This window comes from Bufo bufo, chromosome 4, assembly GCF_905171765.1.
Source record: "Bufo bufo chromosome 4, aBufBuf1.1, whole genome shotgun sequence".
Taxonomy (NCBI): domain Eukaryota; kingdom Metazoa; phylum Chordata; class Amphibia; order Anura; family Bufonidae; genus Bufo; species Bufo bufo.
The window spans coordinates 244,343,865-244,369,274 of record NC_053392.1 but is presented as its reverse complement, the minus strand read 5'-3'; the positions used below and the strand labels follow the sequence as shown (position 1 = coordinate 244,369,274).

General features: G+C 46.1%; 2 protein-coding genes across 4 annotated transcripts in view; one reads left to right on the top strand and one right to left on the bottom strand.

Moving 5' to 3' along the window:
• RUBCN (rubicon autophagy regulator) overlaps window positions 1–6,793 on the top strand; it is a 55,966-nt gene extending 49,173 nt beyond the window's left edge. For both annotated transcript variants that reach the window (XM_040428419.1, XM_040428418.1), the window contains exons 19-20: window positions 4,808–4,898; window positions 5,033–6,793. In XM_040428419.1, coding sequence (XP_040284353.1) covers window positions 4,808–4,898; window positions 5,033–5,193 — 252 coding nt within the window. In that variant the 3' untranslated portion in view covers window positions 5,194–6,793. The remainder of the gene's footprint in view (window positions 1–4,807; window positions 4,899–5,032) is intronic.
• Window positions 6,794–10,506: 3,713 nt separating this feature from the next.
• LOC120998006 (deoxyribodipyrimidine photo-lyase-like) overlaps window positions 10,507–25,410 on the bottom strand; it is a 34,719-nt gene continuing 19,815 nt past the window's right edge. For both annotated transcript variants that reach the window (XM_040428420.1, XM_040428421.1), the window contains exon 10: window positions 10,507–11,803. In XM_040428420.1, the coding sequence (XP_040284354.1) occupies window positions 11,649–11,803 (155 nt within the window). In that variant the 3' untranslated portion in view covers window positions 10,507–11,648. The remainder of the gene's footprint in view (window positions 11,804–25,410) is intronic.

Below are 25,410 nucleotides of genomic sequence, written 5' to 3'. Positions count from 1 at the left end.
ACATAGTTGAATGTGCTGACAACAAAATCACACAAAAATAAAAAAATGGAAATCAAATTTTTCAACCCATGGAGGTCTGGATTTGGAGTCACACTCAAAATTAAAGTGGAAAAACACACTACAGGCTGATCCAACTTTGATGTAATGTCCTTAAAACAAGTCAAAATGAGGCTCAGTAGTGTGTGTGGCCTCCACGTGCCTGTATGACCTCCCTACAACGCCTGTGCATGCTCCTGATGAGGTGGCGGACGGTCTCCTGAGGGATCTCCTCCCAGACCTGGACTAAAGCATCTGCCAACTCCTGGACAGTCTGTGGTGCAACGTTGGTGGATAGAGCGAGACATGATGTCCCAGATGTGCTCAATTGGATTCAGGTCTGGGGAACGGGCGGGCCAGTCCATAGCATCAATGCCTTCGTCTTGCAGGAACTGCTGACACACTCCAGCCACATGAGGTCTAGCATTGTCTTGCATTAGGAGGAACCCAGGGCCAACCGCACCAGCATATGGTCTCACAAGGGGTCTGAGGATTTTATCTCGGTACCTAATGGCAGTCAGGCTACCTCTGGCGAGCACATGGAGGGCTGTGCGGCCCTCCAAAGAAATGCCACCCCACACCATTACTGACCCAATGCCAAACCAGTCATGCTGGAGGATGTTGCAGGCAGCAGAACGTTCTCCACGGCGTCTCCAGACTCTGTGACGTCTGTCACATGTGCTCAGTGTGAACCTGCTTTCATCTTTGAAGAGCACAGGGCGCCAGTGGCGAATTTGCCAATCTTGGTGTTCTCTGGCAAATGCCAAACGTCCTGCACGGTGTTGGGCTGTAAGCACAACCCCCACCTGTGGACGTCGGGCCCTCATATCACCCTCATGGAGTCTGTTTTTGACCGTTTGAGCAGACACATGCACATTTGTGGCCTGCTGGAGGTCATTTTGCAGGGCTCTGGCAGTGCTCCTCCTGTTCCTCCTTGCACAAAGGCGGAGGTAGCGGTCCTGCTGCAGGGTGGTTGCCCTCCTACGGCCTCCTCCACGTCTCCTGATGTACTGGCCTGTCTCCTGGTAGCGCCTCCATGCTCTGGACACTACGCTGACAGACACAGCAAACCTTCTTGCCACAGCTCGCATTGATGTGCCATCCTGGATAAGCTGCACTACCTGAGCCACTTGTGTGGGTTGTAGACTCCGTCTCATGCTACCACTAGAGTGAAAGCACAGCCAGCATTCAAAAGTGACTAAAACATCAGCCAGGAAGCCTAGGAACTGAGAAGTGGTCTGTGGTCACCACCTGCAGAACCACTCCTTTATTGGGGGTGTCTTGCTAATTGCCTATAATTTCCACATGTTGTCTATCCCATTTGCACAACAGCATGTGAAATTGATTGTCACTCAGTGTTGCTTCCTAAGTGGACAGTTTGATTTCACAGAAGTGTGATTGACTTGGAGTTACATTGTGTTGTTTGTGTTCCCTTTATTTTTTTGAGCAGTGTATTTGGCGACCTGCAACGCCTCAAACAGTCTGAAAGTGAGAATAAGAAAGCACTTGTCGGATGTCTCCAATCTCAAACTGCTGAACATCTCTATGCTATCTAGACATTTTAGAGATGGTCATCAGGGTGACCTGACAAGACTGGGTGTCATGGGTATAGAAAAGGTATTTAAAGGGATTCTGTCACCAGTTTTTTACCCCCCCATTTAAAAATATGGTTATGTTCATGGAGCTCTAGCGATTCCTAATGTGGTCTTATAACCGAAATCTGTGGGCTCATTTTCTCTAAAAAACGTTATAACTAACCTGTCATTCATCTCACAAAGGTGCCTAAGGGGATGCTCATGTCTTCCAGATGCCGCCCGCACCCGCCGCCGTTCGTGCCCAGCTCCTCCTTTGCTGTCATCAGCGCCGCCTCAGAATCCTTTGCTACGGCTCCAGCTCTCCCTCACTCCCCCCTCCTTCTTCTCTAACATCCCGCGCGTGCGCACAGGCCTGTGAGCTGTCAGGAGCAGCACGTCCGCCCACAGCTCATTTCAGAAACCCACCGGAGGATTCAATTCTATTGCTCTATTCCCACTTCAGTATTTCAAAGGTACTAACATCATTTTGCTCCTGACAGCTCTTCAGGTCATCGGGAGGTTGAGCGCCGGCGCATGCGCACTTCGCTCCATGAAGCCGAATGGAGAAGTCCGCACGGGCGCATCAGGCACAGGCCTGTGCGCACGCGCGGGATGTTAGAGAAGAAGGAGGGGGGAGTGAGGGAGAGCTGGAGGCGTAGCAAAGGATTCTGAGGCGGCGCTGATGACAGCAAAGGAGGAGCTGGGCACGAACGGCGGCGTGTGCGGGCGGCATCTGGAAGACATGAGCATCCCCTTGGGCACCTTTTGTGAGATGAATGACAGGTTAGTTATAACGTTTTTTAGACAAAATGAGCCCACAGATTTCGGTTATAAGACCACATTAGGAATTGCTAGAGCTCCATGAACATAACCATATTTTTAAATGGGGGGGGTAAAAAACTGGTGACAGAATCCCTTTAAATCTGCACGAGGAGGAGACATAAATGGACGATTGCTGAATAGAGAATCCTGTTGGATTTTTACACTGAACACGAGAAATCCGAAGGGTATGAATAATCGATATGATTTGATTTATGAGTACTGACTCGCTCCCGTTTAGTTTTTTTGTTGTGTTATAATTGAGTAGCATTTTGTATGCATTTTAAGAAAGCCATTGGAGGCAGCTCTAGCTTGGAGCTGATTATCATGGGATGGGATCATGGCAAGAGAGGATGTGATAACACAATGTGGTCATGATTAAGACGTACAGTCGAAACGCATAGACCTTGCCTGTCTGGTCAGCCTATGGATTTTATAATGAAGAAATAAAGAAACTGGATTTTATCCTGAGCCTGCTGCTGGATTATTTTTTTCTACTGTTTTGACTGCTTGACCTCTACAATCCAGCAGCGGTGGTCGTGCTTGCTCACTATAGGAAAAAGCGCCAGCCTATGCGCACTCCCACGGTCCCGGCCACCAGAGAGGCCAGCACTTTTTCCTATAGTGTGCAAGCATGGCCACTGGTGGATTGGAGGGTGGCCGTAACCATGGAAACAAGAAGTGTATAATGTGATGGAAAAATAAAACCAGCCAGCAAAGGAAGAAATACGGACAATCACAATACATTCGTAAGTGCCTTGTATTAACTTCCTCTACAAGATAAGGCCTCACGCACACGACTGTGGTTTTGGTCCGCATTTCTTGCGGATTGGATTCGGACCCATTCATTTCAATAGGGCCGCAAAAGATGCGGACCGCACGCTGTCCGTTGCGTGGCCTCGCAAATAAAATAGAATAGGCATTTCTAAGAAATGGCAAGATGTGCTGATCTGCAACATGTGGAACGCACATTGCTGGCATCCATGTTTTGCAGATCTGCAATCTGTGAACCGCAAAAACGGCTATGGCCGCGTGCATGAGGCCTTAATGTCATTTGCTGAAGTGAGACAACCCCTCAAGGATACTATACTTTAGTTTGCTTAGTGTCCACATCACGTGTAAGGCTACTTTCACACTCTCTTTTGGTGCGGATACGTTCCGATAATACAACCGTCTGCATCCGTTCAGAACGGATACGTTTGTATTATCTTTAACATAGCCAAGACGGATCCGTCTAAAACACCATTGAAAGTCAATGGAGGACGGGTCCGTTTTCTATTGTGCCAGATTGTGTCATAGAAAACGGATCCGTCCCCATTGACTTGCATTGTGTGTAAAATCAGTTTGTCGCAGTTTCGTCAGATGGACACCAAAACGGAATGGAGACTGAACGGAGGCAAACTGATGCATTCTGATCGGATCCTTTTCCATTCAGAATGCGTTAGGGCAAAACTGATCCGTTTTGGACCGCTTGTGAGAGCCCTGAACGGATCTCACAAACGGAAAGCCAAAACGCCAGTGTGAAAGTAGCTTAACTGCATAACTAGAAGTCGTCGCAGGAATAGTTTTTTTCATCGGCTGTTGAGTAAGCTGTCCTCCGTGCCGCATCGGATCCTTTGAAGTCCAGTTGTTAAATATGAGAACACGCAGCTTCAAGCAATTGAAAAAAAAAAATGTGATCAGTGTGATACATAAGACTTACAATCTATGTGCAGGGGGGCTCGGCAGTGCAAGGGAGAAGTCTCATAGTGCTCTTAGCAACCAGACATTCAAGCTCTCATGTTTCCAGGGCTTGGTTGGTTGCTACGGGCAACTGTTTCAATTTCTTTTGATTAATTTTCCACTTATTTCCAAAGCAATTTTTCAATTAATTTATTTTTGTCTGCTGTTCATAAAGTACGCTAGTTTCTAGATTAATGCCTGTATGTTTCTAAAGGCCCCTTTACGCTGCTCGATGGAACAGATGATTGTTGGGAAGGAAACGTTCCTTCCCAACAATCGCCTGCTTGTCAGTGGAGGTGAAGCAATGCATTTACATGCTGCGATCTCCTCTACAGTATGGGGAGGAGTGATCACTAATGCAATCGCTCGTTCGCATACAGAATCATTGTTTGCCATAAGCAGAGGCAGTTTAGACAGAACGATCTGCTGCCGGCAAACGATGGTTTAGGTGTCCACGCGAACGATCTTATTACTCAATGAATGAGCATTTTGTGCCTTCATCTGGTAATCGGTGGCACCTTTACACTGCCATGTGATTTAATAATGAGCGTTCCTACAAACACTTCTTGGCAATTATCTGCCTGATGCTCGGCAAGTGTAAAGGGGCCCTTTAGGCAATGCTTTAACCCATTATCTGCTTATCTCTTGCTCATCAGTTGTGCCAAGCAAAGGGCTTCATATGTGAATTCTGTCAGAGCGAAGACATCATCTTCCCTTTTGAATTGGCAAAGTGCAGAAGGTGTGAAGGTATGTGCCACCAAATGCGATGCCAGTATACATCTAAGAAAGGCCTGAATCTTTTTCTGCGCCAGCATTTACTCTGCAGTACTGAAATACGTTATTTCACCATGTGTAATTCACTCCTTTCTCTCTGTACTTAGACTGTAAGGCCTGTTATCACAAGCATTGTTTCTGTTCGGACCATTGCCCTAAATGTGAACGGTTGCGGGCAAGGAGGGATCAAATGGCCAGACAGAGCCTTGAGTCGTACAATTCTGAACAGGAGGAAGATGAATCCTCGCAGGAGAAGAATTCTGACTGAGCAGAGTCCGAATGAAGGGCAAACGTCCAGGGGTATCGACAATTACTGGTCTATCAAGGAATGCCATCATTCCACTACAGTTTGGACATTATGGATGGCTACTCCCACTCAAGGTGGTTTTCCAGCTACAACCTTCTCATAGGTTACATGTGGACAGTTTATAACTGTGTACGGCTGCCAATGTCAAGATTGTGAGACAACTGATGCCAACGCTGCCACCTATTGGAAAGTTTCTTATGTGGTTGTCAAAATGCGTCCATGAAGAAGGGAAACATTTCCAGAAGGTCACAGAGAATTTGATGTAGACTTATTGACATTGTGGCCCCATGTTGTTTGACATGACTATTATCAATAGTATTGTAGGGAGACGAAGATTAGATGGATTAGGCAGGTTAATGCCAATACACAACTATTCCTACCCTTAGCTTCAGGTTGGCAGCGGTTTATCTCTATAGGGTCTGTATTTTCCCAGGACATTTCAGCCATAACTGGTATCTCAGACATTCAATCCTTTTTTTTGGAATTTGTCTGGGCAGTTGCCATAAAACATGGCAGGTTTAGTTAACCCTGGTTGCCTATGACACTTTACTCCCATTCTGCTTCTAGCATTGCATGCTGGGAGTTATTTACCGAAGAAGTTGTCTAAGGGAGAGTTCACATCACTGTTTCATTTTCCATCAGAACAGAAAAAAAACAGGATCCTGTGCATCAGTTATGCACATTTGGCATCTGTTTGAGCCATTTTCGTTTGAAATCTGCTTTTTAGACGGGAGAAAAAAAAATGTAAATGGCTCAAACGGATGCCAACTGTGCATAACTGATGAACAGGATCCGTTTTTTTTTTTTTCCTGCTGTTCTGACAGGTGGTATGAACTCTCCCTAAGCCTGACTGAAATCTTGGGGTACCATTTTTTATACATAACTGAGGAGGAATAAGTGCCGAGAGGAGATGAAGAAGCAAATATTACCCTTAATCTCCAAATTGTGTTTGGAGAGCATTAATCTAACAAGATTAAACTGACTTTACCTTGAGGTCCTTGGGTCACATGAGTGTCCTGCAGTTTTGCACTAATGTACTAACTGATTGTATACCCAACTCCAGTATTGTCTTGTCTGTTTCAGTATATTTCATGTTATTTAATTAGACGCACTTTAATGAATATTAAAAGGCACTTATCTAGCTGGAGCCTCACTGTGGATAGCCTATATGTAAATGACCTACCTACAGAGTGTATGAGAGGCACAGGTGGAGTGTCCCTAAGAAGTGCAGCTCTTGGATGCTCTCCCCACGCACTTTCACCTCCCTGCACTTGAGCTGGACTAACTTGTTGGTGTGAAGGCGTTAGTGCATAACTCTGAATCCTTCCCTGACGGGAGTTACTCTCTTTAGTCTACAATTACACACAAACCAAATAAGAGGCATGCGCCATTGGCTGCAGATGAATGTTCAGTGTTCTGTAGGCTTTTTAGCCTTTTTACCAGCGTCATTCCTCATATGAATGCTATAGCACTTGCAGTGTTTCTCTATCAGACACTTAATATGTAGAGGCATCTCTCAAGCACCTGCAAAATGGATGGGTCCTCTGTGTCTGTACAATGGAGACTTGATTAGAAAAAAATGCATACAGTGGACTTAAAGGCTATGTACACCTTTGGAGCATGTTTTCAATTGGCCTTTATTAAAAATATTGAGCCATTCTGTCACAAAGGGTTAACTGTTTTCCTAGCTGTGTGACTCTTTCCATCATCTAATAAACCTCATCTCTAACCTACTTAGAGGTCATAAACGCTTATTTAAGCCACATTTTTATCAGTAACATAAGTACTGAGTGTCTATAAATGTAAGGGCTGTTTCACACGAGCGGATGCTGTGCGTGACATCCGCTGCAGACTGAAGAAGCACGGAGCATTAACATGATTGATAATGCTCCGTGCCTCTCTACTACAAAATCACGGTGAGATAAAGTTGTCACTGTGATTTTGTAGTAAAAAGATCAGAGAGGCACGGAGCATTATCAATCATGTTAATGCTTCGTGCTTCTGCTGTCCACAGCGAGTCTTGGCTGTCATTCCCCTCTGCGGATGTCACGCACGGCATCCGCTCATGTGAGACAGCCCTAAGAGAGCAGAGATAAGGAGTCCGTCTGCTCCTGGTCTGACTGAAAAGACAGAAAATCCAAAGGCTACTACTAGAGCATCTCAGGTGTGTACAGAAGAAAAGGATGCCATATTTTTTATAAAGACCAATTTAACAAATTATTTTTAGCTCAAAATGAGTACAGTGCACTAGTAAAAAAAGAATTGCTCCCAAATGTATGCATAGCCTTTATAGTCTAACACCATCTACTTGTGGTGAATGGAGGTAGTTGCAGTGTGAGGAATAGGTTAAAATTCTTTTAAATTTTTAACGTGAAGAACTTATATTTATTTTTTTTAATAAATCCCCAGAAGGAAAAATATCTGAATCGGGTGTGTATATATCTGCTGTGACTTGTATTTAAAGACATGTTAAAGCAGTTTCTAATGACGTGCAAATGTTATTTTCTGCAGCATAACTCATACAGGGAGTACAATCCACAGCAAATTTTGACATATTGTGGATTTTCTCATTTTTCCGCAGTTTTTGCAGCTTGGATGCGGACCCATTCACTTCAATGGGGCTGCAAAAGATGCGGACAGCACTCCGTCTTAGACTTAGGCGGGGTTCACATCTGCGTTGTGAACTCCAGCACACTGTTCTGGTCACTGTATCCGGCTTATACACCGGCTTTCGGCCAAGCAAAAAAAAATACTAGATGCAGCATTTTGTTTGTCTGGCTGAAAACCGGAATATATGCCAGTAATCGACTGGACCCCAATACAGTGACTAGGGATCTGGGTATGCCAGACACAATTCACAGCGCAGATGTGAACGTTGCCTTAACAAGCTGTTTTATCATAGTAAAATGCAGCTCGTTTGTTTTACAGGACCACTTTGTCAAGTTTTATTCTTTTTAAAGGACCAGTGACTGTGTTTAATAGCCATTTTTGCGTGGTTTGCCTTATTGCTGTAGCTAGTTGGTTTTGAACATTGTCCACACACTCCATCAAACACACATTTTACACTGCTGCTACAGGCTCCAGCTAAATAAACCCGTACCTTGGTCTACTTAGATTGTGAGTACCATTGGGGACCGCTTTATGCGAATGTCTGCAAAGCGCTGCAGAATATAGTAGCGCTATATAAGTGCATAAAATAAATAAATAAAGGCGGCTAAATCCTTACGCTGTAAATAATACATAGTCCAGCTGTATTATGCTTCGTCTGTTCAGATTTGGAAGATATATCCGTCCTGAATAAATGTTATTTAGTAAAGCAGTTCATTGTAAAGTGATTATTTCTTGCTGCTCTTGTGCATACAAAGCACTAAGGTGCCACCACCCACAAGACTGTACCAAGGACTTGCTTTACAGCACCCGCTTCAACACAAAGTCAAGGCAGAAAATAATTACAATGGGAGAGTGTTGTGGGCAGAGGTAAGTTTTGTTGTTAAAAGGGTATTCGGGTTAGAGAAAGTTATCCCCCGTCCACAGGATAGCTATTGATCAGTGAGGGTCCTACTGCTGGGACTTCAACTGATCGTACTTCGCTATCTCCATCTCTCCCATAGAAATGAATGGAGCAATGGCCCACATTTCTGACCAGCCACTCCTTCCATTTCATGGGGGCTCCACGGGGTATGAGCCCCTGTTCTCATGATTGGTGGGGGTCCCAGTGGTAGAACCCCCATTAATCTAATAGTTATCCCCTATCCTAATAGTTATGCCCTGCACACAAACGTGTGCTTCCCGTTGCTGTATTGCGCATCCGCAATACACGGGTGCCGTTCCGTGGGCATTCCGCATCATGGATGCGGACCCATTCACTTGAATGGGACCGGAGATGCGGAATGGTACGGAACGGAACCCTACGGAGTGCTTCCGTGGGGTTTCGTCCCATACTTCCGTTCCGCAAAAAGATAGGACATGTTCTATCTTTTTGCAGAACGGCCGGATCGCGGACCCATTAAAGTGAATGGGTCCGCAATCCGCTGCGGCTGCCCCATGGACTGTGTTCGTGCATTTTGCGGGCTGTAGAACGCCCACGGGGTGCACACGTTCGTGTGCAGGGGGCCTAATGGGTATGTACATGGTCAGTTTTCCTGAAATGTAACTAAGGTAACCAGCTATATGATACCTCAGGGTGTATACTGACTGAAGACGTCAGTATACACCCACTCTTCCTCCAGACTCTGGAACCTTGATTTCTAAATGAAATGCAAAATTTACTTTACATCTGAAAACAGGACTTTGGACCACTGAACAACAGTCTAGCCCTTTTTGTCCTTAGCCCAGGTAAGATTCTTCTGACATCTCTGGATCATGAGGAGCTTGACACAAGGAATGCAACAGTTGTAGCCCATGTCCTGGATATGTCTGTGTGTGGTGGATCTTAAAGCATTGACTCCAGCTGCAGTCAACTCCTTGTGAATCCCCTTCAAATTCTTGATTGGCCTTTTCTTGACAATCCTTTCAAGGCTGAGGTTATCCCTGTTGCTTGTACGCCTTTTTCAATGACACTTTTTTCTTCCACTTAACTTTCCATTAATTTCCTTTGATACAGCAAGCACTTGTGAAGGGTGTGAATGACTGTCTTCTGGACAACTTTCAAGTCCGCAGTCTTCCCCATGAATATGTAGCCTTCTGAACCAGACAAACAATTTAAAGGCTTAAGAAACTTTTGCAGGTGGTTTGTGTTAATTAGGTGATTAGAGTGTGACACCATGGGGGAGATTTATCAAACCCAGTGTAATGTAGGACTGGCTTAGTTGCAACTAGAGATGAGCGAATTTTTAAATTCGTTCACATTTCGTTTGGTGGTTAAAAGGTGAATTGCGTTATGGATTCTGTTACCACGGACCATAACGCAATTCTATGACTAAATGCCTTTAGAGGCATTCCGTCATAATAGAAGTCTGAGCTGTGAGTCCTCACCTGCATAACGGAAACGGGACGGATCCGTTTTGCAGCCCATAGACTTCTATTATGACAGAATGCCTCTAAAAGCATTCCGTCAAAGAACTGCGTTATGGTCTGTGGTAACGGAATCCATAACGCAATTCACCTTTTAACCACCAAACGAAGTGTAAAGAATTTCATAAGCAGAAATTCACTCATCTCTAGTTGCAACCAATCAGATTCCACCTTTCATTTTTGACAGCTCCTTTTGAAAAATGAAAGGTGGAATCTGATTGGTTGCTATGGGCAACTAAGCCAGTTCTACTTTACACCAGTTTGATAAATCTTCCCCCACGAGTCTATAATACTCAAGTTTTTTCACAATATTGTAATTTCCTCCAGTTTGGTGGTGACTGGATCTCCTTACATCATGGTAAATGGTCACATGACAAAGAGATCCAGTCTCCGGAGGCCAGTGATTGGCTGCAGCAATGTCAAACCAGACGTTCACAGCAAGGGAGCCCAGCTGAGCATCACAGGTGCCAGGAAGCAGGTAAGTAATCTTCCTTTTACAGGTCCAGCCACGTAGGCCTTATGAGGAGAAACAGTACTCCGCTGATCACATTTTGTATTCACTACGTGATGAAAACAAGAACTCGGAAACCAAAGTTTGTGTTGCTTTTTCTTTATCAAAAAAATTGTACAAAAACAACTACTGTCAGCGCTACTACTGGTAAATAGCTCTGGAATATACAAGGTAGCAGGCAGATTGTCAACAGTAAAATCTAAAGCTACAGCAACCATCAGTCCCCACTGAAGGTAACATCCACCTTTTAATACCTCAAGCATTTTTACAGCCAACGTTCGGTGCAGATACATTTCCTAAGGAGTCCAGCAACCACTAGGGGGAGCTAACTGCATATAATTTTGTTATAAACGTATACAGGAAACCCTTGCAGTAGTTGCAGGCAGCTACAGGATAGCTGATAGGTGTATGAACGGTAGGGGCCTACCACTGGTCCCAAGCCTCACCCTTCTGTTTCTCCTCACTGTGGAGCTCTACTAGGCTGTGTCTGAGTCCTATAGACATTGAATAGAACAGTGTGCATGCATGCCTGTGCATACCATTGCCGTATTCAAACTCCTCCTCACAGCAGCTGTGCGGGAAGTCGGAACCTATTCTAGTGTTTTTTTGTAAGGTAGATGGTGCAGAGCTTTGGATCATCTTTTTTTTTTTTTACTGAAATGGATGCACAATTCTGAGTATATAGTAGTATAGCGCTTTTGTATACAAGCCTTCGTTTTACCACTGTGTACAAACTGGTTATTTTATAGCAACATACAAATATGTAATGAAAAAAGGTCCATAGAAACACTTCTAAAATGTCCGGTGCCTACTAGTAGACAAAGCTATAAGTGCAGCCCCACAATCCTGAGTAAGAGTACAACACACATGCATCACCATCTTTATAAGGTTACTAGGCAGTAAATTTCTTGGGATGGTAGCGCCGTTCAAACTCAGCCACATCAAATTTCCTTTTGCATCCCTGGTAATTCATGTAGCGGATTTTCCCAAAAACAGCTCTTTCAGCCCATCCCTGGTCATGGATTCCACAAATAGACCACATACAACCTGCAGAAGAGAAGAGGTTACCGACTTATGTCAGAAATAGGGAATATCTCAACAAAAATGGCTTATGAAATTAGATTATTAGAAACATATTGTGGGGGATTTACTAAGCTACATGTTAGTGAATGAGCCTAAGAATGCTTAAAAGGGGTTGTTTCATGAAAAATATTCTACAGGTTTTCAAACCAGCATCTGGATCTGAATACTTTTGTAATTGCAGGTAATTAAAAATTTTGCATAGTTTATGTGGAGCAGTGTGCTGGTTTGTCATCTGATCGCTGGGCACCTTTAGGCCTGAGGCCTCTTGCACACAGCCATTGTGATCCAGTGGCCGTATTGCGGCGGTTCCGCAATACATGGGGTGCCGGCTGCATGGATGCGGACCCATTCACTCGAATGGGTCCACAAATCCGGAGATGCGGAACGGAAGCACGGAACAGTTCCGTGCCGCAAAAAAATAGAACTTGTTCTATCTTTTTGCGGAGCGGATGGATCACGGACCCATTCAAGTTAAATTGGTCTGGACTCCGCCCAGACGTTGCCCGTGCATTGGGGACCGCAAACTGCGGTCCCCAATGCACAGAGCATAACCACAACGGCCCTGTGCAAGAGGCCTTATTCACATATCAGTTAATCACGGACGTGTGAACTAAGTGTTCTCCATGGACAGCACACATACCCATTGATTTTAATATGTGTATTTACACATTAGTGAATCTCCACGGTCTGTGGGACTTTGGTTACTTCACGTAAGCACGCCCTACTTTTTTCCACGGATCCCTCACACCCATTATAGTCTATGGATCCATGAAAAAACACTGACAACACGGATGGCATTTGTGTTTCACGGAATGTTGCTAGGAAATGTTCGAAATACGGGTGATACAAGGACCAAACACTGATCCTTCACGGACGAACCACTGACCATCTTGTCGCTAAGGTCATCACAAACATGTGAATGAGGCCTTACCTGGGGCAATGATTAGGAACGACTACTCACAATTGTTCCTGATCACGTTCTTATAAAAGGCCCTTGAAGTGTACCTAAACTTTAAGAACAAGGCCTTATTAACACAGTCAGTATTCGGTCAGTGATTTTAAGACAAAAATCAGATGCGGGTCTAAAAATAGAACAGGTGCAAATTTTTCCATTATACCTTAGCTCTGTGTAGCCTTTAGGCCTCCTGCACACGACCGTTGTGTGCACCCGTGGCTGTTGTGCCGTTTTCCGTTTTTTTCCGCAGACCCATTGACTTTCAATGGGTCCGTGGAAAAATCGGAAAATGCACAGTTTTGCAGCAGCATCCGTGATCTGTGTTTCCTGGCCGTGAAAAAAATATGACCTGTCCTATTTTTTTCCACGGCCAACGGTTCACGGACCCATTCAAGTCAATGGGTCCGTGAAAGAACACGGATGCACACAAGATTGGCATCCGTGGCCGTAGATTACTTTTTATACAGACGGATCCGAAGAGTTAACACATTGGTGGCCAGTGCGGCCGCCCCCCCCCCCCTCCCTCCCCTGTAGTTAACTCGTTGGTGGCCAGTGGGCCCCCCTCCCTCCCCTGTAGTTAACTCGTTGGTGGCCAGTGGGCCCTCTCCCCTCCCTCGCCTAATTAAAATCTCCCCCCCTATCATTGGTGGCAGCGGAGAGTACCGATCAGAGTCCCAGTTTCATCACTGGGGCTCCGATCGGTAACCATGGCAACCAGAACTCTACTGCAGTCCCGGTTGCCATGGTTACTTAGCAATTTGTAGAACCATTATACTTACCTGCGATCTCTGCGTCCGGCCGGGAGCTCCTCCTACTGGTAAGTGACAGGTCATTAAGCAATGCGCCGCACAGACCTGTCACTTACCAGTAGGAGGAGCTTCCGGCCGGACATAGAGATCGCAGCTCGCAGGTAAGTATAATGGTTCTACAAATTGCTAAGTAACCATGGCAACCGGGACAGCAGTAGCGTCCTGGTTGCCATGGTTACCGATCGGAGCCCCAGCGATTAAACTGGGACTCCGATCGGTACTCACCGCTGCCACCAATGATAGGGGGGGGGGAGATTTTAATAAGGGAGGGGAGAGGGCCCACTGGCCACCAACGAGTTAACTACAGGGGAGGGAGGGGGGGCCCACTGGCCACCAACGAGTTAACTACAGGGGGGGGGGCTGCAGTCATGTACACAGTTATTTTAGTATATTCTAACCTGAAGCGTCCCCATCACCATGGGAACGCCTCTGTGTTAGAATATACTGTCGGATTTGAGTTTCACGATGTAGCTCAAATCCGACGGTATATTCTAACATAGAGGCGTTCCCATGGTGATGGGGACGCTTCAAGTTAAAATATACCATCGGATTGGAGAAAACTCTGATCCTATGGTATATTAACTCCTGACTTTACATTGAAAGTCAATGGGGGACGGATCCGTTTGAAATTGCACCATATTGTGTCAACGTCAAACGGATCCGTCCCCATTGACTTGCATTGTAATTCAGGACGGATCCGTTTGGCTCCGCACGGCCAGGCGGACACCAAAACGACAGTTTTTTCATGTCCGTGGATCCTCCAAAAATCACGGAAGACCCACGGAAGAAAAAACGGGCACGGATCACGGTACAACGGAACCACATTTTGCGGGACGTTAAAAAATACTGTCGTGTGCATGAGGCCTTACTCCTGGTTTTGGCTAAAAATCACTGATGTGTGAATAAGCCCTAAGCCTAACTCCACGTTCACAAGGGTTGCTTTTATAGACTTTTCCTTTTTTTTATTTTTTATTACTCTAATCTCCATCATTGGCACATGACTAGATCAGTCAATTAAAGGGCATCTGTCAGCAGATTTGTACCCATGAAACCAGTTGACTTATTGGATGTGTGCTCGGCGGCTGAAGGCATCTGTATTGGTCCCATGTTCATATGTGCCCGCACTGCTGAGAAAAATTATGTTTTATTATATGCAAATGAGCCTCTATGAGCAACGGGGGCGTTGCTGTTACACCTAGAGGCTCCGCATTCGCTGCACTGATTGACAGGACCAGGCAGTGTAAGTGTGCTCACACCAGGCTCTGTCAGCGCAGACAATGCGTCCACTGCTTCCGCAGGTCCCCCAAGGTCTGGAATTGGTCCTTCTCCACAATCTTCCTCAGGGTCCGGTCACCTCTTCTCGTTGTGCAGCATTTTCTGCCACACTTTTTCCTTCCCACAGACTTCCCACTGAGGTGCCTTGATACAGCACTCTGGGAACAGCCTATTCGTTCAGAAATTTCTTTCTGTGTCTTACCCTCTTGCTTGAGGGTGTCAATGATGGCCTTCTGGACAGCAGTCAGGTCGGCAGTCTTACCCATGATTGCGGTTTTGAGTAAGGAACCAGGCTGGGAGTTTTTAAAAGCCTCAGGAATCTTTTGCAGGTGTTTAGAGTTAATTAGTTGATTCAGATGATTAGGTTAATAGCTCGTTTAGAGAACCTTTTCATGATATGCTAATTTTTTGAGATAGGAATTTTGGGTTTTCATGAGCTGTATGCCAAAATCATCAATATTAAAACAAGAAAAGGCTTGAACTACTTCAGTTGTGTGTAATGAATCTAAAATATATGAAAGTCTAATGTTTATCAGTACATTACAGAAAATAATGAACTTTATCACAATATGCAAATTTTTTTTTAGAAGGACCTGTATATATACACACCCATCATTCATTACGCCATATCACGTGTCGAATACATAATCGGTGCATTAACTCATTAGTATCTAAATACAATGATTAAAAACATAACTTGATCTCAAAAATTACATAATAGTATCAAAAAAAATAATAATATATATATACTGTTGCAAACATGATCAGTGAAAATACATATACCAGTCAATATTGGCACAAAACCTTCAGGCTTCTGCTAAAAAGCTGAACATGAAGAGGAACTTCATCTTTCAGCATGACAACGACCCAAAGCATACATCCAAATCAACAAAGGAATGACTTCACCAAAAGAAGATTAAAGTTTTGGAATGGCCCAGCCAGAGCCCAGACCTGAATCCGATTGAAAATGCTGTGCACAGAAGATGCCCTCACAAGCTGACAGATTTAGAGTGTTTTTGCAAAGAGTGGGCAAATCTTGCCAAGTCAAAATGTGCCATGCTGATACTCATACCCAAAACGACTGAGTGCTGTAATAAAATCAAAAGGTGCTTCAACAAAGTATTAGTTTAAGGGTGTGCACATTTATGCAACCATATTTTATTTTTATATTCTTTCTTCCCTCTACCTAAAAGATTTCAGTTTGTTTTTCAATTGAGTTGTACAGTTTATAGGTCACATTAAAAAGGTGGAAAACGTTCTGAAATGATTTATCTTTGTCCCTTTTTTTACAGCACAGAAACCTGACATTTTAACAGAGGGGGGTGTGTGTATATATGTATGTATATATATAAGTATTATATAGTATTATATATAGCAAAAATCCACGGCACTCCTTAAAAGTGAAAAAATTTGCTATTTATTCACACATGTCATACAGCAACATTTCATACAGAAACAAAACGTTGCTGTGTGAATAAATAGAAATTTTTTTCACTTTTAAGGAGTGGCGTGGATTTTTGCAATTTGTCTACCACCCAGAATCGAGGGGTTACCGCTGGCACCCACTTTACAGTTGGCAAAGCAGTACTGCCCTATACACATACACACACTATATACTGCTGTCCTGTACATAAATAGATAGATAGATATGCAATGTGACAGGAAGATCTTCTGTGTGAGCTAGGACATGATCATGTGACTGTGTTTGTATGCACCTTACTATACCAGGAGGTCTGCTATGCAATTATCAGAGCTTTGACCACTATCATCAGTTGGGCATCTATCTATTGAAACCTGCAAGAACTTACCAACTATCCTGAGTCCCCTGATTACGTCTGGGGAAACACGTCGGGACATATTGCCAAAAAAGGGACGAACATCATCGATCCGTTTAGGCAGGGTATCTATAGGCGACAGTGAGGGTTTAGCCACCGAGAGGTGGGGTCGCCCCTTTCGGGGCATGTGCTCCGCCTGTAGGCAGGGGTACATTGAGGGTTGTATTAGGGATATTGTTCCCTTCCCCTTATCCACCACCTCTCTTTCTACCGTTTGGCCAGGTCCAACAGTCATCTAACTGTAAGTTGCCGCAAATTTTTCCATACATCGGACTTCATTATCTTGATACGTCCAAGTAAGGCCTTGTCTAATTATTTGACGTAGCCTAATATATATATATACTAAGAAGGGGTATTATTTTAACCAACAACAGTAAAAGTTATGTTTTATATGAAAAGTCATTTTTCTCTGTGATGTCTATATTGATACTTTTCGTAACCCTATAAATTCCACTGTGATGTGATGTGTTTGTATGCAAGGTTAGGTTGTGCAGAGCGAGCAAGCAGTGCAGGGGGGGGGGCAGATTATTCACACCTACAACCAGGGATGTTTTGGGGGCGCTGTCAGGGCACAACAGGAGATGAGCGCTGTGCTTCCATTGTGGAAGCGCTCACTCATCTCCAAAGTCATCTCATCTGTATCGCCGTCCTCAGGACGGCGATACAAATGTCTGTAATGCGTCAGGGAGAGGTGTGTCCCCTCCCTGTTCCTCTGATAGGCTGCCGGCCGCCTATCAGAGGCCGGTGTAGGTGACGTCATCGCGCCGCCTGAGCCAGCGAGGGACACAGGCCGGAAGAGTTAAGTATAAGTTTATTTATTTTTTATACGTAAAAAGTACAATACTGGCACATAAGGGGGGCTGCTGGAGCCTGGCACAGACATGGGGGAGGGGGAGGGGGGGTCTGCTGGCACAGACATAAGGGGGGGGGAATCTGCTGGCACAGACATAAGGGGGGGGGGGGGGGGGGAATCTGCTGGCACAGACATAGGGGGGGGGGGAATCTGCTGGCACAGACATAAGGGGGGGGGGGGATCTGCTGGCACAGACATAAGGGGGGGGGGGATCTGCTGGCACAGACATAAGGGGGGGGGATCTGCTGGCACAGACATAAGGGGGGGGGGGGATCTGCTGGCACAGACATAGGGGGGCTGCTGGCACATGATAGGGGGGCTGCTGGCACATGATAGGGGGGCTGCTGGCACATGATAGGGGGGCTGCTGGCACATGATAGGGGGGCTGCTGGCACATGATAGGGGGGCACTCTGGCTACTGGCACATTATTGGGTGGCACTATAGGGGCATCTACAGAGGCTAAAAAGAAGGGGTATTTTATATGGGGGGCTCTGTATAGGGGCATTTTATACTGGGACACATTATAGTGGGTACTATGGGGAAGGGGGGAGAGGAGTACTATGGGGTTATCTACAGGGGCACTGAGAAGGGGTATTTTATATTGGCACATTATAGGAACATTAGCTCAACTGGGGGCATTACAAGGGGGTATGTTTTGCACATTATAAGGAGAATTATTATTACTGGGAAGGCATTATGGTGGGCTTTATTACTCCCCCATGGTATGACCCCCTAGTAGCAGCACCAGCCTCTCTCTGCCCCTTCTCCAAATCCTTATTATGAAATCTTTCTCATTAGAATAAAGCACAACATCAGCTCCGCCGAGCCCCCAAGCCAAAGTGTTGAAGTGCTGTCCGAGATCCCCAAGGCACAAGCCAAGTAACTAAGTTTTCATGTGGAGTATGTTTATGTTATACACATATAGCCTACACTGTGCCACACAATATACAGTATACCTCTACACTGTGTAGGGGTTAGGCCTCTTTCACACTTGCGTCGTCCGGATCCGGCGTGTACTCCACTTGCCGGAATTACACTCCGGATCCGGAAAAACGCAAGTGTACTGAAAGCATTTGAAGACGGAACCGTGTTACTATGGCACCCAGGACGCTATTAAAGTCCTGGTTGCCATAGTAGGAGCGGGGATCGGGGGAGCGGTATACTTACAGTCCGTGCGGCTCCCGGGGCGCTCCAGAATGACGTCAGAGCGCCCCATGCGCATGGATGACGTGATCCATGCGATCACATGATCCATGCGCTTGGGGCGCCCTGACGTCACTCTGGAGCGCCCGGGGAGCCGCACGGACGGTAAGTATACTGCTCCCCCGCTCCCCGCTACACTTTACCATGGCTGCCAGGACTTTAGCGTCCCGGCAGCCATGGTAACCAGTCAGAAAAAGCTAAATGTCGGGTCCGGCAATGTGCCGAAACGACGTTTAGCTTAAGGCCGGGTCCGGATCAATGCCTTTCAATGGGCATTAATTCCGGATCCGGCCTTGCGGCAAGTGTTCCGGATTTTTGGCCGGAGCAAAAAGCGCAGCATGCTGCGGTATTTTCTCCGGCCAAAAAACGTTCCGTTCCGGAACTGAAGACATCCTGATGCATCCTGAACGGATTTCTCTCCATTCAGAATGCATTAGGATAATCCTGATCAGGATTCTTCCGGCATAGAGCCCCGACGACGGAACTCTATGCCGGAAGAAAAGAACGCAAGTGTGAAAGAGCCCTTAGGCTACTTTCACACTTGCGTTCGGGGCCGCTTGTGAGAGCCCTCAAACGGATCTCACAAGCGGAACCCCAAACGGATCCGTTCATCCCCAATGCATTCTGAATAGATAAGGATCCGTTCAGAATGCATCCGTTTGGCTCCGTTCCGCCTCCATTCCGCTCTGGAGGCGGATATCAAAACGCAGCTTGCAGCGGAGCCAAACGGATCCGTCCTGACTTACAATGCAAGCGTCCCCATCACCATGGGAACACCTCTATGTTAGAATATACCATCGGATTTGAGTTAGATCGTGAAAACTCAGATCCGACAGTATATTCTAACACAGAGGCGTTCCCATAGTGATGGGGACGCTTCAAGTTAGAATATACTAAGAACTGTGTACATAACTGCCCCCTGCTGCCTGGCAGCACCCGATCTCTTACAAGGGGTTAATTGTGCGGATCATAGCCCCCTGTAAGAGATCAGGTGCTGCCAGGCAGCAGGGGCCAGACCCCCCTCCCTCCCCAGTTTTAACCCCTTAAGGACCTAGGACGTACCGGTACGCCCTATTTCCCGAGTCCTTAAGGACCTAGGACGTACCGGTACGCCCTATTTCCCGAGTCCTTAAGGACCGAGGACGTACCGGTACGTCCTGACTTAAAATCGGAACTCCGGCGCCGCAGGGGTTAATCGGAACGGGATTTCGGCTGAAATCATTCAGCCGGCATCCCGTAACAATGCAGGGGGGGGGTCATTTGACCCCCCCGTATCGGCGATCGCAGAAAACCGCAGGTCAATTCAGACCTGCGGTTTTCTGCGTTTCCGGTCCATTCGGGTGTCCTGTGACCCGATGAACCGGAAAAAGACTGCGATCGGTGGCGTAATTATACACCACCTATCGCAGTCCGAGGATTTGGAGAGGCGGTGCTGGCCCTGGTGCTGAATGCCGCTGTCCAGGGTGCTGATTGGTGCAGGGGAGAGAGGCGCGAGATTCAAACTTCCTGCGCTCCTCTCTCCCCTCCTCTTCCTGTCCAGCACCCTGACCGTGCAGCATCGTCCAGCACCAGCTCCTGTGTCCCCCTAATCGGAATCCATCACCCTCCTGCACCCATCGCCACCCAGGTAGGTTAGGGTCAGTGAGGGAGAGGCACCGTTAGGCAGGGAAAGAAGGGAAAAGTAAGTTAGAAAAAAAAAAAAAAAAAGTACTTTTATTCCAAACTTCCATCTAACCCTAAACCCAGACCCCTCCTGCCACTTGCCCCCCCCACCAGCCACTTCCCCCCACCCACCCCCCACCAGCACCCCCCACCCCCCACCACTTTTTTTTTTCTGCGTGCGCTGACTGGCCGGCACTTTTTAGCGTCCGTCCACTGTTAGCGCATCGCCCGCCCCACCACCCCACCGACCGCTGATCAGCGTTGTACCGCTGATCAGCAAGTTTTAACTTTTTTTTTTTCTAACACTTGCCCATTTTTTTGCCTGGACTTTTTAGTACGCGAACACCCGTTGCCCCCACACACACGCACATATAATAAAGTTTGCCACACACGCACACCTACACGCACACACACCCATGGCCCACCGGATGTTCTCGGCCGAGGAGGCATACGCCCAGATTGCCTCCGACTCTGAGAGCCCCAGTGAGGATGAGGATGACCCCACATTCCTTTTGTCATCCGCATCCTCCTCATCATCATCTGATGACGATGAGCCACCAAGGCGGCGGAGACGCCGCCAGGCGGAGCCAGGGGCCCCACATGCTAGGGATCCTGTGGCCCACCCTAGTACGAGCCGCCCTGGGGTTCGTACTGGTTTCCCGGCCCACCAAATAAGTCCACCGGAGCCCCCTGCCGATGAACTTAGCTGGTGTCCCCCAGTGGACTTTGAGCCTGAGATTCCGGATTTTGCTGGCAATCCTGGAATCCAGATTCCCACAGTGGGGTTTACTGAAATAGACTATTTTAGTTTTTTTTTCAGTAACTCACTGGTGAATTTGATGGTGGAGCAGACGAATCTGTACGCCCAACAGTTCGTCGCTCAAAACCCAGGCTCAGTTTTGGCTAGACCCGGTGGCTGGACGCCGGTCAGTGCAGCCGAAATGAGGACATTTTGGGGCCTCGTGCTGCATATGGGTCTAGTCCAAAAACCCAGTGTCAGGCAATACTGGAGTGGGGACGTCCTATACCAGACCCCACTGTACAGTATGGTCATGATACGTCACCGGTTTGAGGCCATCCGGAAATGTCTGCATTATTCCGATAATGCAGCATGTCCCCCCCCGAAGTGATCCTGCCTATGACCGGCTGTATAAGATACGGCCGGTCATCGATCACTTTGGGGCCACATTTCAGCAGGCCTACGTACCTGGAAGGGAGGTCGCGGTTGATGAGTCTCTCGTTGCGTTCAAGGGGAGACTCAGTTTCCGCCAATACATTCCCACAAAGCGGGCGAGGTATGGCGTGAAGCTATACAAAATTTGTGAGAGTGCCTCAGGGTACACTTACAAATTTCGTGTGTACGAGGGGCGAGATTCCCGTATTGAACCCCCAGAATGTCCCCCCACTCTGGGTGTTAGCGGGAAACTCGTGTGGGACCTTATGTACCCACTGCTGGATAATGGTTACCACTTGTACGTGGATAACTTTTATACCAGCATTCCCTTGTTCAGGTCCCTTGCCGCCAGATCCACGTTCGCTTGTGGGACCGTGCGGAAAAAATCAACGCGGCCTCCCTGCCTACCCCCTCCAGGTACCTATCCCCAGGGGTGAGACCCGTGCCCTTACCAGTGGAAACCTGTTGCTGGTCAGGTATAAGGACAAGAGGGATGTCCTTATGCTGTCCACAATCCACGGTAACGGCACCACCCCTGTCCCTGTGCGAGGTACCGCGGCAACGGTCCTCAAGCCCGATTGTATCGTCGACTACAATCGGTATATGGGAGGAGTTGATCTCTCTGATCAAGTCCTCACGCCATATAACGCCATGCGCAAAACCCGGGCATGGTACAAAAAAGTTGCGGTCTACTTGGTACAGGTTGCCATGTACAACTCTTTTGTACTATCCCGAAGCGCTGGCAGCACAGGGACATTCCTCCAGTTCTATGAGGCAGTCCTCAAAGACCTGATCTTTTCGGACCGGGAAAGAGCAGGCCGGATTACCTCGGGAATTGGAGGCGCCCGGATCGTCCCTGGCCAACACTTTCCAGGTGTGGTCCCCCATACTGGAAAGAAGGGACGAACCCAAAAAAAGTGCAGAGTGTGTCACAAGAGGGGGATACGGAAGGACACCACTACTCAATGTGACACTTGCCCCGATCATCCGGGCCTCTGCATTATCAATTGCTTCAGGGAGTATCACACTTCCATGGAATACTAAATTTTTATAATCCTCAACAGTCCACTAGAGAACATAAAACACTATGGCTCTCAGACTTTGGAGACACGGAAACAATTTTTCTTTCCCCAAAAAATATTAGTTTTAGAGCAGGCATCCTCAAACTGCGGCCCTCCAGATGTTGTAAAACTATAACTCCCAGCATGCCCAGACAACCTACAGCCATCAGCAGGGCATGGTGGGAATTGTAGTTTTACAATATCTGGAGGGCCGCAGTTTTAGGATGCCTGCTTAGTGTCTCCAAAGTCTGAGAGCCATACATATTGGGCATCGTCGCGTGCGTAAAAGTCGTCGCTATAAAAATAACTTTTGACCAAACGCCTCGGATGAACGGTGTTAAAAATATAAAATAAAAACTGTGCCAAAACACCAATTTTTGGGCAAAATTTCAATTTGAATCCATTTTGCCGGTAATAAAGCAAGGGTTAACAGCCAAACAAAACTAAATATTTATTGCCCCGATTCTGTAGTTTGCAGAAACACCCCATATGTGGTCGTAAATGGTTATATAGCCGCACGGCAGGGCATAGAACGAAGGGAACTCCATATGGTTTCTGGAAGGCAGATTTTGATGGACAGTTTTTTTTTTGACACCATGTCCCATTAGAAGCCCCCCCTGATGTAGCCTAGACTAGAAACTCCAAAAAAGTGACCCCATCTAAGAAACTACACCCCTCAAGGTATTCAAAAGTTACTTTACAAACTATGTTAACCCTTTAGGTGTTCCACAAAACCAAATAGTGAATGTAGAAACAATTTTAGAATTACATTTTTTTGTTACATTGCCTCAAAAAAGACTAATATAGAGCAACCAAAAATCAAATTTACCCCAAAAATAGTCCCAAAACAACAACCACCTTATCCCGTAGTTTCCTAGATGGGGTCACTTTTATGGAGTTTCTACTCTAGGGGTGCATCAGGGGGCTTGAAAGGGTACATGGTGTCAATAAACCAGTCCAGCAAAATCTGCCTTCCAAAAATGACGTTCCCCTTCTTCTATGTCCTGCCGTTTAGCCAAATAGTAGTTTACGACCACATATGGGGTGTTTTTGCAAACTACAGAATCAGGGCAACCCATTTTGAGTGTTGTTTGGCAGTTAACCCTTGTTTTACTCCTGGAATAAATTGATTATATTGGAAAATTTTCCAAAAAATAGAAATTTCAAAATTGTTTCTCCATCTGCCATTAACTCTTGTGGAACACCTAAAGGGTTAACAAAGTTTGTAAACCCAGTTTTGAATACCTTGAGGGGTGTACTTTCTTAGATGGAGTCACTTTTTTGAAATTTCTATTCTAGGGGTGCAACAGGGGGCTTCAAATGGGACATGGTATAAACAAAACCAGTCCTGCCAAATCTGCCTTCCAAAACCCATATGGTGTTCCCCTCCTTCTATGTGCTACCGTTCGGCCAAACAGTAGTTTACGACCACATATGGGGTGTTTTTGCAAACTACAGAATCAGGGCAACCCATTTTGAGTGTTGTTTGGCAGTTAACCCTTGTTTTACTCCTGGAAAAAATTGATTATATTGGAAAATTTTCCAAAAAATAGAAATTTCAAAATTGTTTCTCCATCTGCCATTAACTCTTGTGGAACACCTAAAGGGTTAACAAAGTTTGAAAAAACAGTTTTGAATACCTTGAGGGGTGTAGTTTCTAGAATGGGGTCATTTTTGGGAGGTTTCTATTATCTAAGCCTCACAATATGACTTCAAACCTGAACTGGTCCATAAAAAGTGGGATTTTGAAGATTTCTGAAAATTTCAAAATTTGCTTCTAAACTTCTAAGCTTTGTAACATCCCCAAAAAATAAAATATCATTCCCAAAACAATTCAAGCATGAAGTAGACATATGGGGAATGTAAAGTCATCACAATTTTTGGGGGTATTACTATGTATTACAGAGGTAGAGAAACTGAAAATTTGAAATTTGCTAATTTTTCAAAATTTACGGTAAAAATTGTATTTTTTTATGCAAAAAAATTAACTTTTTTGACCCAATTTTAGCAGTGTCATGAAGTACAATATGTGACGAAAAAACAATCTCAGAACGGCCTGGGTAAGTCAAAGCGTTTTAAAGTTATCAGCACTTAAAGTGACACTGGTCAGATTTGCAAAAAATGGCCTGGTCCTTAAGGTGAAAATGAGCCTGGTCCTTAAGGTGAAAATGAGCCCGGTCCTTAAGGGGTTAAATTCATTGGTGGCCAGTGTGGCCCCCCCCCTAATTAAAATCACCCCCCACCCCCCCCATCATTGGTGGCAGCGGAGAGTTCCGATCAGAGTCCCAGTTTAATCGCTGGGGCTCCGATCGGTTACCATGGCAGCCAAGACGCTACTGCAGTCCTGGCTGCCATGGTTACTTAGCAATTTTAGAAGCATTATACTTACCTGCGCTAAGTAACCATGGCAGCCAGGACTGCAGTAGCGTCTTGGCTGCCATGGTAACCGATCGGAGCCCCAGCGATTAAACTGGGACTCTGATCGGAACTCTTCGCTGCCACCAATGATGGAATGATGATGGGGGGGGGGGGGGCCCCGCACTGGCGTCTGAATGAGGCTTTAGTAACCTGCACTGAATGACACTAATTGGTCTCACTCAATCCAATCATCAGTGCTGCCATTGTCAGACTGTGCAGGTACACTGCACAAGAAAAAATTATAATATATATATATATATATATATATATATCAAAAAAGAATCACAGCAGCACAAGACCAAAGACCGCGGGTGCAAGTCCTCTC